Source organism: Carassius gibelio, chromosome B23 (genome assembly GCF_023724105.1).
Source record: "Carassius gibelio isolate Cgi1373 ecotype wild population from Czech Republic chromosome B23, carGib1.2-hapl.c, whole genome shotgun sequence".
NCBI classification, from domain to species: Eukaryota; Metazoa; Chordata; class Actinopteri; order Cypriniformes; family Cyprinidae; genus Carassius; species Carassius gibelio.
This window is the reverse complement of record NC_068418.1, coordinates 9,342,592-9,358,454: the sequence shown is the minus strand read 5'-3', so window position 1 is coordinate 9,358,454 and position 15,863 is coordinate 9,342,592. Positions and strand designations below refer to the sequence as shown.

The 15,863-nt window shown below is 36.8% G+C and overlaps 1 protein-coding gene across 1 annotated transcript in view; it reads right to left on the bottom strand.

Moving 5' to 3' along the window:
• Nucleotides 1-14,117, bottom strand: part of LOC128012191 (sterile alpha motif domain-containing protein 10-like) — a 72,200-nt gene extending 58,083 nt beyond the window's left edge. The window contains exon 1 of the mRNA XM_052595273.1: nucleotides 13,836-14,117. Within this exon, the coding sequence (XP_052451233.1) occupies nucleotides 13,836-13,848 (13 nt within the window). The 5' untranslated portion in view covers nucleotides 13,849-14,117. The remainder of the gene's footprint in view (nucleotides 1-13,835) is intronic.
• Between the last annotated feature and the right edge of the window lie 1,746 nt (nucleotides 14,118-15,863).

The window sequence follows — 15,863 nt, the reverse complement described above, 5'->3', positions numbered from 1 at the left end:
TTTGAGAAATGCTAACCTTTCATAAAATATAACCATTTTCACCATTTTATTCTTATTACATTTTAAAACCAAGCTTTTGAATTTTTCAATTACCCTATTTTTCGGACTATAAGTCGCACCTGAGTATAAGTCGCATCAGTCCAAAAATACGTCATGATGAGGAAAAAAACACATAAGTCGCACTGGACTATAAGTCACATTTATTTAGAACCAAGAGTAAACATTAACGTCTCCAGCCCCGAGAGGGCGCTCTATGTCTTCAGTGTAGACTACAGGAGCACTGAGCAGCATAGAGCGCCCTCTCACGGCTGGAGACCGTAATGTTTTCTCTTGGTTTATGTCAAATTAATTTTGATAAATAAGTCGCACCTGACTATAAGTCGCAGGACCAGCCAAAATATGAAAAAAAGTGCAACTTGTAGTCCGAAAAATACGGTATATATTTCTATTGGTGGACAATTCTTGGCAATAAATGAATTATTAAAATGAATTATTAATTATTTAATTTGGCATTGAAAACCAAAATTAGTCAACCACTAATTGTTACTTGTGTGAAATGTATTCTTATTTATATGTGGTATTACACAAGTCTTGTTTTTTATACACCAGTTCTAAGAAAGAATAATTTGCTTTTGGGAGAAATTACAATCTATATGTAACGCTAATACACACTACATACACATAGTCATGTAATACTGATGTTGTCAACATTAACAATTTGAGAACAAAGTAAAACAATAATAATAATATGCAAACTTTTATGTGATATGAGGTAGCCGATTGTTAGATCAAATCACCACTGGTAGTGCAATTTATTGTAATGCTTTTACCTCAGTTGGTCAGAACAAAAGTGGCAGACTTATTACTTCAGATCACAATTTTTGGTGAACATTCTTATTTTGGTCATACTTCCAAAACTTAGGCTAGAATCTGTGATTCCTATGAACAGTATCCACACCAGTGCGGTGGCCCCAAAATACTTCAAACTAAATCGAAGAATGAACTGATATGACGTCATTTCGAACATAATCAGGCCGAAACTAAGTTTGTTTTGAGTTTTTTTCGGCAGTTCGAAACAGCTCACCATAATGAACTTTCTGAGCTGCCACAGATATATCCGCACCTGTACGATCACTCACGAAGAGACTTTACAGGTTCAGAGAAAGCATTTAATCCCTTAAAAGAAATTTCAACAAAGCTTGGTGTCGACGACCCAAAGTAATGTAGAGAAACTTCCAAGACAAGTTTTCCAAAGCCATGAAAAGAATGAAAGGAAAGAGTAAAGATAAAAGGTAGCAAGTACTAAATTCATGTTTCAAATAAATGTTACACCATACTTCTGCTATGACACCACATAAAATATAAAAAGGTGTAATAATTTATCCAGTTTAATAAAATAAATGAACACTAATAAAATAAATAAATTTTCTCACCCTTTTCAAACTTTATTTTCCTTGAAACGAAGAACTAAAATGAACTTCATTTGAAGTATATTGGGGCCTTTACAGCCAAACATCAAAACATCAGATTCATCAGTGCTAGAACCATGTTAATGCACAACCCATGTAAAGAAAATAATTCCACAAATAACTGCAATTGCAGGTTTCAAACAGAGATGGCGACAAAGAGGCCAAACTTACGAACAGCAGCTTTAGAGCTGCAGTCGGTAACTTTTGACGCTCTAGTGGTTAATAAACAGAACTGCTTGCGTCTTGCGGAAGAACATCGTAGCCGGATCTACTTCTCTCTGTTTATGTCTATGAAGAATCACAAAGGTACTGGGTTACTCCGCCGCGGTACCCCCGAAGCAATCTAAAATAGTCCGAATATAAACACTTATTATAGGTGTACCCTAGTGATTCAGGACAAGCTAAAAACACGGTTTGGAAAATGGATTCATGGTGTACTCGCTTATTATATACATTTTTCTACATTTTGAACACAAACAAAGTTACGGACCGCAGCTCTGATTGGTTGTTTCTTACCGGGAGCGGATGTATTTCTGCAAATGGCAATAGGACCACTGGGAGGAGCCAGAGGAGCTTGATTTATTCACAGATTATCTGTCTCATATTCTACTGTCAGGACATAATGACAGGTTTAACAAATATGTAAAAAAATATATAGTTACAGAAGTTACCTAATGCAGCTTTAAATATTTGAGCATTTATTATTATTCATTTTACATCATGAAAAATGAACATTTATAATTTTAATTTTTTAATTGGCAATTCGAACACAATCTCACACAAACCCTTGGGTGGGAACCCTGATCTATACAGAAACATCCAAGGTGCCAAATAATGTATATAATGTATACATACTGCCATATTTTGATAGGTCAAAATTGTTAGCCTGAATGCACTGTAAGTCGCTTTGGATAAAAGTGTCTGCTAAATGTATACTGCTGAACTAAATATATATATATATATATATATATATATATATATATATATATATATATATATATATATATATATATATATATATATATATATATATATAAAACCAATTTTTTTTATATAACATACTATAATCAACCCTCACCTAGCATTCAAGTGCAAGAGTCTTATCAACTATTTTGTAACAACTATCAGATCCTCATCAAAACACTCATCTGACCCCTAACAACAGCAACAATGATAACGTTGAAGGCTCCACAGTTGATATTGCAATCTTTTTTAATTAACTACTAATTAATATATAAATTAGCTGACACTTCTATCTAAATCACCTGGCAGTATAATTAATAAGGGAGAGTCCCTCTGGAACAACCTGGAGTTAAGTGTCTTATTCAAGGACATAAAGTCTGATCCACTTCACATCATATTCAAGCATAAAAGCATTACAAAAATATAAATAAAAATGATTTACCATTGATGAAACCACAAAGCTGATGCGGAGGTATGTGTAACTGCAATATAAAGTAATTTTGAGTATTATTGCTATTAGTATTATTTTTTTAAATTAGGTACATGTAATATAAAAGTACACATGGCAATGTTTACGTGTACGATACACTGATGTCACGGTTCGGTTCGGTTCGGTTCGATACGTTTTAGATACAGCAAAATGTAAAAACATCTCAACTTTTCAGAATGCCGCAAGCGCACCGCGGGTCATGTGACAAGAACCAACCAATCAGCTTCATCCTTTCCCGTAACAACGTTGAGAGCTCAGCCAAGATGAAGGAACAGCTGATCATAGTTGTATATGGATTGCAATTTTGAAATAAATTCAGTAGCAGAGCTACTGCAAGCGATTTTTAGAGCTGCAAATCCATTTATCCTTCGCTGAAATTTCCGCGTCTCATGGAGAGAGCACGTCATTGTTGCTTAGCAAAGACAGACGCCACATGAGCGCTTCTGCCCGAGTGCTTTGGAAAGGAGGAGAAAGACGCGCTTAGCGTTTTCCATGCGTTTTTAGGAGCGATATGTGAACGGCCCCTAAGGCGCTCGCTCACTCATCACGCGCTGAAGGCTCGTTGCAAAATGTCTAATGCATTTAACAGACCAGAAATATAAGATCCTAAAATAACCAACAGGTCTGGTGTTTGGGTTGGATTCCCTGTAAGCTATAGTGTCTAAATGCTGCAGGGATAGTTTGCTGCGTGCATGTTTCTCCTTTTTTTCGTCTTTTCCCAGATAGTACTGACGCATATATCCCAGATATTCCCGCTGGTTTTTTTTTGTAATCCCGCTGGTGTACCCTGTCATGTTGCAGATGCGACATACCGTTGTTTTTTTATCCACCACTCTCTTGCCATCACCATTATAGCTTAAAGGGAATCCAAAGTGCACCCAAACACCAGACCTGTTGGTTATTGGAGGATCTTCTCATTTCTAGTCTGTTAAACGCATTGGCTATTTTGCAACGAGCCTTCAGCGCGTACTGAGTGAGCGAGCGCCTGCTGAGTAGCCTAACATAAACATATAAGATGGTGTTTTTTTCTTCTTCGGGAGTGTCAGGGGCGTTGCCTGTTACGTTGTTTGGGTTATTGGGCTACCTTGTTGAACGCATATCATTATATTTCTTTCTCTCTCTTTTTTTTTTTTTTTTCAAATATAATTAATTACTCCAACGAACCGTTCGGTATACATAATGCGTACCGCGTACCGAACCGAAAGCGTCGTACCGAACGGTTCAATACGAATACGCGTATCGTTACACCCCTAATATATATATATATATATGTATTTGTATGTGTGTGTGTGTGTGTGCCTGCTTTCTGTATATTTATTAAAAGACTGTCTGCCTTCATTCATCTTCGTGTGCTCATTTCACACCATAGCGTGACATAAAGATTAACTTTTCATTTGAAGTTATTACAAAGTGCACTTGTCACTAAGTAACAAGAGTGAACCCAATTTAAGTCTACTTAAGTGGCTTTTTATTTAATTAATATTATATTATCTGCAAGAATTTATTTTTATTAAAACACTTGTATGATTTGAAGTACGGTACAAGTGCCAATTAAATACAATTAAGTGCACTTCTCTCACATGCCTTTCAAGAAAGCATCAGTTTCCTCTAGAGGCAACAAGACCAGGTTTTTACTGCAGTACACATTAAAGTATGGTATTTGAATATCATAACTGCACAGTGTTATCGCCAACTGTAATGACAAATCAGAGGATAAATCTAATAAACTGTGTGGTAAACCTTAACAGTCACCTAATTTTATTGACATTTTTTATCCACATCTACACCCCGTTCCTGCTGAGGTCTGTGTTTGTGTGGATGAGCAGACGGTCAAAGCAGGTCAGAAGAGGAAGCTGATGTGAGAGAAAGGGACAGAGACAGAGTTCAAGTCAGAAATATGGCCCATGGGTGATATTTTGAGAGACAGGGTAAAATGTGAAGAGCTGTTCATCACGCACAGAAACACAGATGAGAGCAGAACGTCAACGTGGACCACTGAGCCCCTCTCTCATGTTTCAGGTTTATAATGCATCCATTAGCTGGAGGAAAGCTGGGTGAGACTGATAATACAGATGTTAAAATCAGTGTAATTGTGTAATTGCTTTTTGCCGGCAGGAGCAGCATCGTCTCTGCCTAGTGCTTTCATCGAGGCCACTGACCAATCAGAAACCTCCATCACACATTATGAACGGTCACAAACAGCTCACAATTAAAGAATAGGGCACTGGTTTAATTAATAGTCTCTACATGATACAGTATTTTCTGTATGAATCAAAGGGTCTGTAGAAAAAAGAAACAAATGAAAGGAAAATCTGCATATAGCTTTGGATGAAATACTACTACTAATAATAAAATAATAAACAGAATATAATAATAGTAATTATTATTATTAATGTTACTAATGATAATACATAAAATACTATACATTTGATATATATATATATATATATATATATATATATATATATATATATATATATATATATATATATATATATATATATATATATATATATATTAGTGGTGGGCCGTTATCGGCGTTAACGTGCTGCGTTAACGCGAGACTCTTATCGGGCGATAAAAAATATATCGTCGTTAATCTATTCTCAAAGTTGTGTTGGGAGCTGGGTCCATACTAAGCAAGCTATGATGACTTTCACCTTGATATTGTATATAACCCACTGAATGAGGCCAGCCTAAAAAGATGCTCAGGACAGTTGACAGGCCACTGCTGCGCATCGTCACGAAAGCTTATCTTTCTCACGTGTTGTTAAGCCTTACCGCTTGTCGATTTAAAAAAATTAATCTATGCCCACCTCTAATATATATATATATATATATATATATATATATATATACATACATACATACATATATATATATATACTTTTTTTATAAACACTAAACTAGATAAACTTTTCATTGATATACTGAATAAGCATAGTTATTTAATTAAATATACCACAATTCATTTTGGAGGATTGGAGACCCCTGTTAAAGACATTTGTTGATACAGCATTTTACTACAAAATGCCTGACATAAGAATAATTGGATATCGTTTAGTTTGTGGTGCCACTCAGGATCTAATGAGATCAACATTATGATTTTTGGGTAAAATAGTCAGAAGTTCATTTTTTTAATATCTTTGGACCAGTAGATGATGCTATTCCGAAACTACACATGTTCCCTCAGTTCATGCTTGTGATAACACATACCAAGTTTGGTCAGAATCTGCTAAAGCATTGTGAAAATACAGCATCCTGTCTAATTTTGTGCAAATTTTGTCAAATTTGTTAACACACATTACGAAAACAGTTTGGTCTATCAGAAATCTTTTGAGATCTTTTTGCCAGCAATGTCTGAAGATGATCCTGAATTTTTTTTATTTTTTATTTTTTGGAAATCAGACAAACCGTCTAGGACAAGTTCGAAATAAGAAGATTTTGTGCTAAATTTAAAAATGCAAAAACATCTTGACCTTTAGAAATACAATTTTTGAAAATAATTTTGCTTTTAGATCTTAAGGTTCAAAAGTTATTCGTTGAAATTGGCCCATTAGTGGCACTAGAGAGTGAGATAGAGACTCCAAATTCACTATGGTTAATGTTCAGACTGTCCTCTATCTGTGTGCCAAATTTCATAACTTTCCATCAAGCAGTTCTATGTGCTTCTATAGACACACACATAGCAGAAAAAAAGAAAAAAACAAAAACAACAAAAAGAAGAAAACAAACTAATTTTTAATTAGATTAAAATTGGATTATTGTTATATAATTCATTCATTTAAATAGGTTTAAGTCATCCTGCGGCCCCTTGGTTAGGAATCACTGCTTTGAGATGCTTTGCAAAAGCAACTGCTAACTACCATATGCCAGCCCATCAATTTCCATCAAATTCAAACCAAGTGCATTATTGCTAATTAGCACAACCCTCTCAGCAGTTTCTATTATCTTTTCTTCATTTCTCTCTCTGTCTCTTTCTTCAACATCCTCCTCCTCTTTAATCCTTTATCTTTCCCAACCATGCATTTCTTTTCTTCGTGCACTAATTAACGGCAAGATATTGGACACGAGCCCGTGCGCTTGCTAATACAACTGGATGAGAGGCGGTGACAGACCGGCCGTTCAAAAAAATCAAGGGTGACCACAGTACTGAAGATATTAGGTAACACTGGGGGAAGAACGAAGATGAGAACGCTCGGGATGTTGAGGGTGTAAAGCTCTGCCCTCCGCAAGAGCAATTATCCGTAGCTCACGGGTCGACCCAGCCATCAGTCCTCCCAGCAAATTAAATGGACGTTTCTTCTCCATTCTTCAGCCATCTCTCTGCCTCCTTACTCTCTGTCCATTTTCACAAAGATGCTTGTTGATTTAAGTCAAATTGATCCCTCCCGGGTTTCAACGCTCGATCAATCTCTTTAAAGTCCACAGGGATTGACAAGTGAAGGTTTATTAGACACCTCCCCCTTGCTTTTCCTCCCCATCCCCCTCAATCTCTCTATTATTCGTAGGGAATCTCAGAAGTGTAGAGCTGATCCGTAATGAGGCACCATATGGATGAAGCATGTGATCTATACAGTCTTATTGATTAGAATGTGAAAGGCATCAGCAAGCTGTAAACTGGATCATTTTTTTAAACAAATCAAACAAAAGGTTTCAGCACAATTCATTCATATTTATAATTGCTGTCTTTTAAGGATTATTTTTAGAGTTAGGCATTGGAGCAAACTTCTGACTTGAAATATTAAATTCGAACTGAAACATTTGTGCTACCAACATTGTTAGGGTGTGGGATTACTTTTCCAAGTAATCAGACATACAGTAGGCAGGAGATAATATGGTTAAAAACATATTTACAAAGAAGGAAGGAACACAATATACTGTAATAGAGACTTGAAAGGCTCTTTTAACTCCTTGGCTGAAATTCCCTACCAATCAACTACAGTAGCCCCAAAAGGCATCTCCCAAACAATCCCCCAGAAAACCCCGTCAACCACCCAAGAAACATTGCCCTAGAAACCACCTAAAACACCAAAGCAAACATCAATCAACACCCTAGTAGAAACAAACCAGAACATCCTAGAAACCACATAAAAATGTTAAAGAAACAACAAGGACATCCTGGGCCCTGTTTACACCTGGTGCTAAGATGCATTTTTGCTGATCCAATCTAGAGTTGGCAAGGGATTGAATAATTCCAGTATATTTCTGGAAAATTTCCAGGATGTTTTGGAAAATTTCTGAAACTTTCCGAATAAAAAAAATGCTCAATACAGGTATAAAGGGGGTCTGAAAAGTTTTGAGCTTGTCCACTTTCGACCACTTCAGGAGGCAATCAAAGACGCATTCGACCAGGGGTGCGTTACCCATACAACGACGTAACTCGCTGATTAACCACCATTTTACGATGCATTGATGTGGATACAAACTAGCTAGTCACGGCTGTTACCTAAAAACAGTCGCATCTCTGTCGACTGAACCACATTAGTTCAACAACATAGGGCCATACAACAACATATCAACTTCTTGACAACCATCTAGAAGACTCAAAACCCCAGAAAGGAAGAGAATCCTAAAGAAATGTTTGAAGGATTGCTTATAGAAATACAGTCTGATTTTGAAACAAATTATAATTATCCAGCAAGATTTAAATTTTTCATAGATTCATTCTTAATGGATTCTTATCTGATTCTATACGATTCTGGTTTCAAATTCCGATGGAAATTCTGTCAATCCTGTACACATTCCGTTGTTATTTTTGTCTACAATGGGTGTGAATGCACCTGACGGCGAACTGTCTAACCAGATCAAAGTCGGACACAAAAATATCCACCAATGCCAGCTGTGCAAATATGTACAACAAACATTAAATCTATGATGCACGGAGAGTGACGTCTTTGCATTTGAAATCTTTCTCATATAAATGGATCACTGCAAGAAAAAAGGCAAAAAAAGTAGGCAAATCTTTTTATTTTATTTTATTTTTTTCCGCTTCCCCTGATGTCAGCAGCACAGATGCTGTGTGAACTGTGATGACACCGTAAGAGGATATTAAGACCAACAGGTCAACAGAACGAGAATTAAAACCCAAACATACACACAGCAGCACAAAAACAAAATGAAAATGCACACAGACAGATCAAACATGCTATATTCTACAAAAATACAAACACACGCAGAATCCATTTGAGCAAAATCCTTTGTCTGCTTCTAAGAGATATGATACAAAAGGATGAGGGATAAAGGGACGGATGGATGGATGGTTTAAGGTAGATACAATGCCTGTGAGGACACAATGATGCTGGCCTACACACACACACACACACACACACACATTCAACGCCATTTGAGGCAGGATCTCATTTCAAAAGCTCTCCAGAGCCAACTTTTTGGCAGGACACCAAATAGCTGTTAAGAGCCCCTCCTTAACAAACAAGTGAGAGAAAGCTAATAAACACCGTGTTTATGTGGCTAAAGAAAACAGTAGCTTCCTTTCATTTCACCTCCTTTTCTTCTTTTATGCATTCTCTCGTGTGAGAATCAGTTCACAGGGACGTAACACCGGTCATGTGGTTGGGGCGAGATTCATTTAATCTGACCTACAATGCACTGAGTACAAACAACATCAAGAGGCTTTGGGACAAAGCTCCTAAAGGAACAGATTTGGGAGCATTGTTAAAGGAATGTTCCGAGTTCAATAATATTTAATCTCTATTATCAGCATCTGTGACATACTGTCATTTACCACATACATAATTTAGAGTTTTTAAAACAAAAAAAGTCTATAGGACAAGGCAAAAATATATATTGGATAAACTTAAAATGTTTTGAATGGAACTGTTATAAATGATCAAATAAGACCAGTAAGGTGAAATAGTTTTTCAACATTTTGTATTGAATATTGAAGACAATAAAATATTGCCAATATTAATTATTGTAGCAATTTGCAATGGCGTGTTTTGACTGTCAGCATCTGTTTTGAATGGAAGCCTATTTTTTCTGACATTTTTCACACAATTATTTTTTTTCCCCCCAGAATTTCAGAATATTAAATCAGAATTCCAAGATATTAAGAGATATGCTCTTTTTCTGAGAAAAAAAAGTCAGAATTAAAACAGAATTTTGAGATGTAAACTTGTTTAGTTCTGAAAGACGTTCAGTTACTCAAATGCAATTCAACTTTCTGTTGAATTTTGTTATTCTGCAAATTTTAATTCATTTTTATTATTTTGGTAAAAAATCATTTTGGTGCATCACTAGTATCCAGTATTTCAATGAAATGTATAAAAGTAGTACCACTGTTACTTATAATATTACTTATAAAATGTATACAAACGTATATTAATACACTCATAATCATATCCCACTGTTAAAATTATGATTTAAACAAATGTATAGCTAAAATAACACACATGACAGAATTAAAATAAGCACTGTAACACAAATATAGCACAAGCTACACATTTCTGCTTTGACAGATTTTTAACAACTGCTTTCATATAGACTTTCCACTATAAGTGCACTCAGTTTTTGTGTTTTATAAACCAATGGACCAAGTCGAAATAATTATTTAATATGATGGAAAAGCTGTTCTTCTCTCAGCAGCTGAGGTGAAAGGATAAATGAACAACATGACTAAATGTAAATGTGAAATTTATCCTTGCTTTGAGTATTTATTTCGTTTTGAATTCTTTATTTTGGGGAAGCGGAAAATATATCACACAAGATTTATTTACAATAAAAAAAGTAGCAAAAACATCTGCTGGGTGACTAAAACGAAGCATTCTCAAATGACAGACAGAGTAAAAGTACATGTCTACCAGTCACAGGAAAAAAAAACCATTCAGTGGTGTTGACAGACTGGTCAAGCATGGAATCGCTTCTGCTGATAACAGGCAAACACACATTGAGCCAAAACATACACTCCCTTCACCCACTGAATGTCAATCTGAGCGAAACGGGCCAGAAATTACTCTCTTTTTATCACTACTGCTTGTTCACTCACTCTCTCTTTCTATTTTTATTTTTTCAGACATCAGACATGGTGCGTGTGGTTAGCATTCCTAATCCATCCGTATGCATGAATGAATGAGTGACATGCATGTGTCCATGCACTTAATGCATTGGTGGTCCCTTAGGTAGCAGGAAAATAGCCCAGTCTTCGTGCTGCATGCTGGGATTGGTTCAGAGCTGTCGGGTGTGTGAAACAGGGCGAGAGGGGGTCAACAAAACATCTGTGCCTCCCCAGATCTGATGAAGCTTTATATGAGCAGTGGCAAAAACATGCTTTATGTGAATCAGAAACCAGTGTTGTTCTGGAAATCTTTTTATTACAGCTCGTATAAAATGAAACCCTGCCAAGCAATAACTGTGTTGTAGCCAGAAAATGATATGGCAGTATCTGTGCATTAGAAGATATTAAAGCAAACAATCAGTTCTCTGAAGCGTAATTGAGTTGTTTAATCAAACGGCTTGAAAGCAAATATGAGGTTCCTCGAAATAAACCTCTTGTGTACTCACATATCAGGCTTTCTCTTAGGATGGCTGAGAAAACGTGCTTCAACATTGACAATAATTTGCTCACAGAATATAACATTAATTAAAACAAGCCATCCTAATTGGGTATAAAACAACATGTTTGAATAAACATAATTATCTAACATTCCTTGAGGGAGACTTGATGATTATGCAATTTGTTTGCAAATGCAAGATTTTGCTCAAGGGGAACACAACATAATTCTATATAAAGGACGTCCTATTCTGAGTACAAACTGTTATTTTAAAGGAATAAATTTGCTGAAAATGTACCCTCAGGCCATCCAAGAAGATATACTGTAGATGAGTTTGTTTGTTTCAGATTTGGAGAAACGCAACAGAGTCTAAACATCCACGCTTAATCCACAAGTAATCCACATCACTCCAATCCATCAATTATTGTCTTGTGTAACAAATCCATTATTAATATGCATTTAACTCCAAACTGCTGCTTCTGGCTAAAGTATGAGTCCTAAATCTTAATATGGCTTTCTCCAGTATCATCTGAATCAGAAGATAAATACTCACAAAATCATCCCTTACAAGCAAAAACAGTCCTTAACAAATACACTGAACAAAATTATAAATGCAGGACTTTCGTTTTATTTTTTCATGAGCTGAACTCAAAGACTCAAAGATCTTTTTCTATGTACACAAAAAGGACTATTTCTCTCAAATATTTTTAACAAATCTGTCTAAATCTGTGTTAGTGAGCACTTCTCCTTATATAGATAATCCATCCTCCTCACAGGTGTGTCATATCAAGATGTTGATTAGTGTGATTATTGCACAGGAGTGCCTTAGGCTGGCCACAGTAAAAGGCCACACTAAAATGTACAGTTTTATCACACAGCACAATGCCACAGATGTCCCAAGTTTTGAGGGAGCGTGCAGTTGGGATGCTGACTGCAGGAATGTCCACCAGAGCTGTTGCCCATGAATTGAATGTTCATTTCTCTACCATAAGCCGTCTGCAAAGGCGTTTCAGAGAATTTAGCAGTACATCCAACCGGCCTCACAACCGCAGACCACGTGTAACCACACCAGCCCAGGACCTCCACATCCAGCATCTTCACCTCCAAGATCGTCTGAGACCAGCCACCTGGACAGCTGCTGCAACAAACGGTTTACATTACCAAAGAATTTCTGCACAAACTGTCAGAAACTGTCTCAGGGAAGCTGAGAATATTTGGGATGCTCTGGATCGGCGTATACGACAGCGTGTTCCAGTTCCTGCCAATATCAAACTTCACACAGCCATTGAAGAGGAGTGGACCAACATCCCACAGGCCACAGTCAACAACCTGATCAACTATGAGAAGGAGATGTGTTGCACTGTGTGAGGCAAATGGTGCTCACACCAGATACGGACTGTAGAGATCTTGGATGGTTTGAGAGTGAGCACAGTTTAAGAAAAAAAATAATAATTTCGAATGAACTATTCAAGTTACTCAATCTACACTACCACTTACGTGAAATGGGAAAGAATTAGGAAAAGGACATGATAAGAAGAAGCCAGGATAAAGTGAGGCAAGGTCTTGCTGTCCATTTCAGCACCACGCTGAGCGCTGCAGATATACTATGATTGCATATAATTGCCTGGGGCCAAGGGAAAACACATTTTTCTTACGATTACATAAAAGCCCTTGAGATCACTGTAAGCATGTGTGTGGATGTTTTCATTCATCATGTAGGATGTAAGGTAAACTATATGTTTATTTCCAGCTACAAAACCATGAACTCTAGTTGACGAATGTCAACATGATGGGCAAAAATATGTGTGACAATGTGTGAGTGAGACTTCACCAATCACCAACTTTCTAACCAAAACCTGCACATGGCATTCAGCAAAGCATAAACATAGCAACACAAGATGCAGCAAAAAAAAAAAAAAGGTAAAATAATGGTCTTACAGTAGTACACTATTATATAGGCAGCAAATAGTCTAAAGAATAGTAGCTACACTGTGTAAAAAAAATAGCCAAATTGAAAAAGTTTTTAACCACTTTGAATTTAATTCTTGATGGAACCTAAGTTCAATATTCTTGTAAATGGAACAAAATATTCTTAGTTTAAAAAAAAGTGTAAGTGAATGTATATGATGTTAACATTACATTTTATACTGTAAAGAATAAGCATAAGAACTTAGTAAGTAGTACTGTTAATATTGTGTAAACAGTGTAAAGAGGTCATTTATAGTAGAGAAGTTATTATTAGACAAAAATATTAGTCTTCAGTCCAGTCCAGTCCAGTATAGTACAGTACACAGCAGAAGTCATAAGTATTGTCTACTGCAAAGCATTTCACTAAACGGGACATCGTTCGCATGTGACTGTACTATGAATCAAGTAAACACTGGTTTAACACCGTGAGCTTACCGTCTACAGCCATAGTCGGTACAAACGCGTATCTCTCCGTGATGGCTTTAGTAAGTGTCTGCCATGGTGACGGGTGTCCGGTCCGGTAGAAGACAGAGCCGGTGCTCCTGAACGATACCTCCGAGCGCACAGATCTGCTGTGGAGCAGGAGAAATCAGCGCACGAGTCCACATATAAACCCGGGAGAGGGATGAGAGTCACTCGGCTGCCAAAGCCTCGGGCAAGTTTAAACTCCTCCCTCTGCTTTCTCACCTTAGTGCTGTTGAACGGCCTCACACACACACACACAGCGCGCGATTCAGTGATTACACAAGTGGCTCTGGAGATGAATGACAGTATGAAGCCAGTGCAATAAAACACGCCTTTTGCACTACATCTAAGCGCGTGCGAGGGAGAGGGGAACAAATGGGGCAAGCGCCTGGCATAAATGTTTGTTGACACTGAGGGAAAACACCTTTACTTGGCTATCTGCTTTTGTCATTTGGTAATTAAATAACAGCTTAATAACAACTTATACGATCAAATATTACTTAAAGCTACACTGTGAAACGTTGGATAAAAGCAGTTCATGCAAAATATGCAAAAATAAATAAATTAATAATAAATACAATTAATCCATCTTCCTATGACTTCACCCAAATACACAAAATAATGCACTTTTATATCTACATTTTAAGCTTGGTTTTCGCGGGAAATTGCACACATACGTCACTCCCATGTGTACAAAAAATATAGTAAAAGTAGCGAAGCCTACGTTTTATTGTCACAACAAACGAGAAAAAAAACTGACGAAGAACCTTTATTCAGACAGAGTAGCAGAGCCGAAACACTACAAAAACAAATTTCTCCCACAAGACTTTTTTACCGCTCGAGGCCAAGAGTTACAAAGTGCCGCTTTAAGGCCAGATTTAGCATATTAAACAGAGAAAAATTAACATGAGACCGCAATCCTCTAAAATGGATAGTTTGGCTATCCACTAACAAAACTGAAAATGACTTAACCAGCATATTTTCACACTAACCATAACTAACGATTTATACATTATAGGCTACTTGACAAAATGATCTGTGAATTATTATGTTTATAAGATCACTCAAAAATGCAAATTCTGTCACCATTTACTCACCTACAAGTTGTTCTAATGCTGTGTGAATTTATTTTGTTGAACAAAAGAAATATCAGCAGAATAAGGTTCTTTTGTGTTTACATTTTCTTGTATGCTTCAAATAAAGGTACAGGTTGTAGGACCTGCCACTAGAGGGCGCACCATCAAAACAATAACAATCGCTTGGTTTGATGATGCTAAGAAGGACAGTGGGATGATGGGATTTGTTGTCTTCTACCCAACCGCTGACGGCCATTAATCAGACGGAAAGATAAATCATGGATTTAACGCAAGTTCAACAATTTGCGCAAGTAGATTACATACAAAGTCAATGCAAAGACACGATCAGACTATGAATCAGACGCGTCCTCGCACAGGTCTAGAGATGCGATGCCCGCGTCGATATGTTGATATAATTATTTAGTCTATAACTTACATTGGTTAAAATTTCTTAATGGTAGTGTAAAACAACACCCTTTTTACCCTGTCAAAAACAGCTGTTTATAGCCAGTCGTTTTCTTGCATGTTCCTTTAAATGTTAATGAGCTCTGCTGACCCCGCCCCTCACTTTCAGCCTCTCACTGAGAGACTCTTAACTTCAGCAACATTCATCATGAAACTTGATTACTAGCACATTATTAGGAAAGGTGACTTGCAAAGACTAAAAAAAAACTTATATATTTACTTCTTCTGTATATAAAGCTGGACCATGAATGACTGGCATGCACATATATGCATTTAGGTACTGTAGATGGGGGGGTGCATTCCCTTCCAAAAAAACATAATCCACTGCATCTTCAGTGGCTCAGAAGTTAGGAGGAAATGACGACTGCTATGTTCATTATCACATCCAACAATAGAACACCTCAATCGCAGAGACATTCTTGTCTACAACTGCTCTGGCAGTGAAACAATGGCAGAC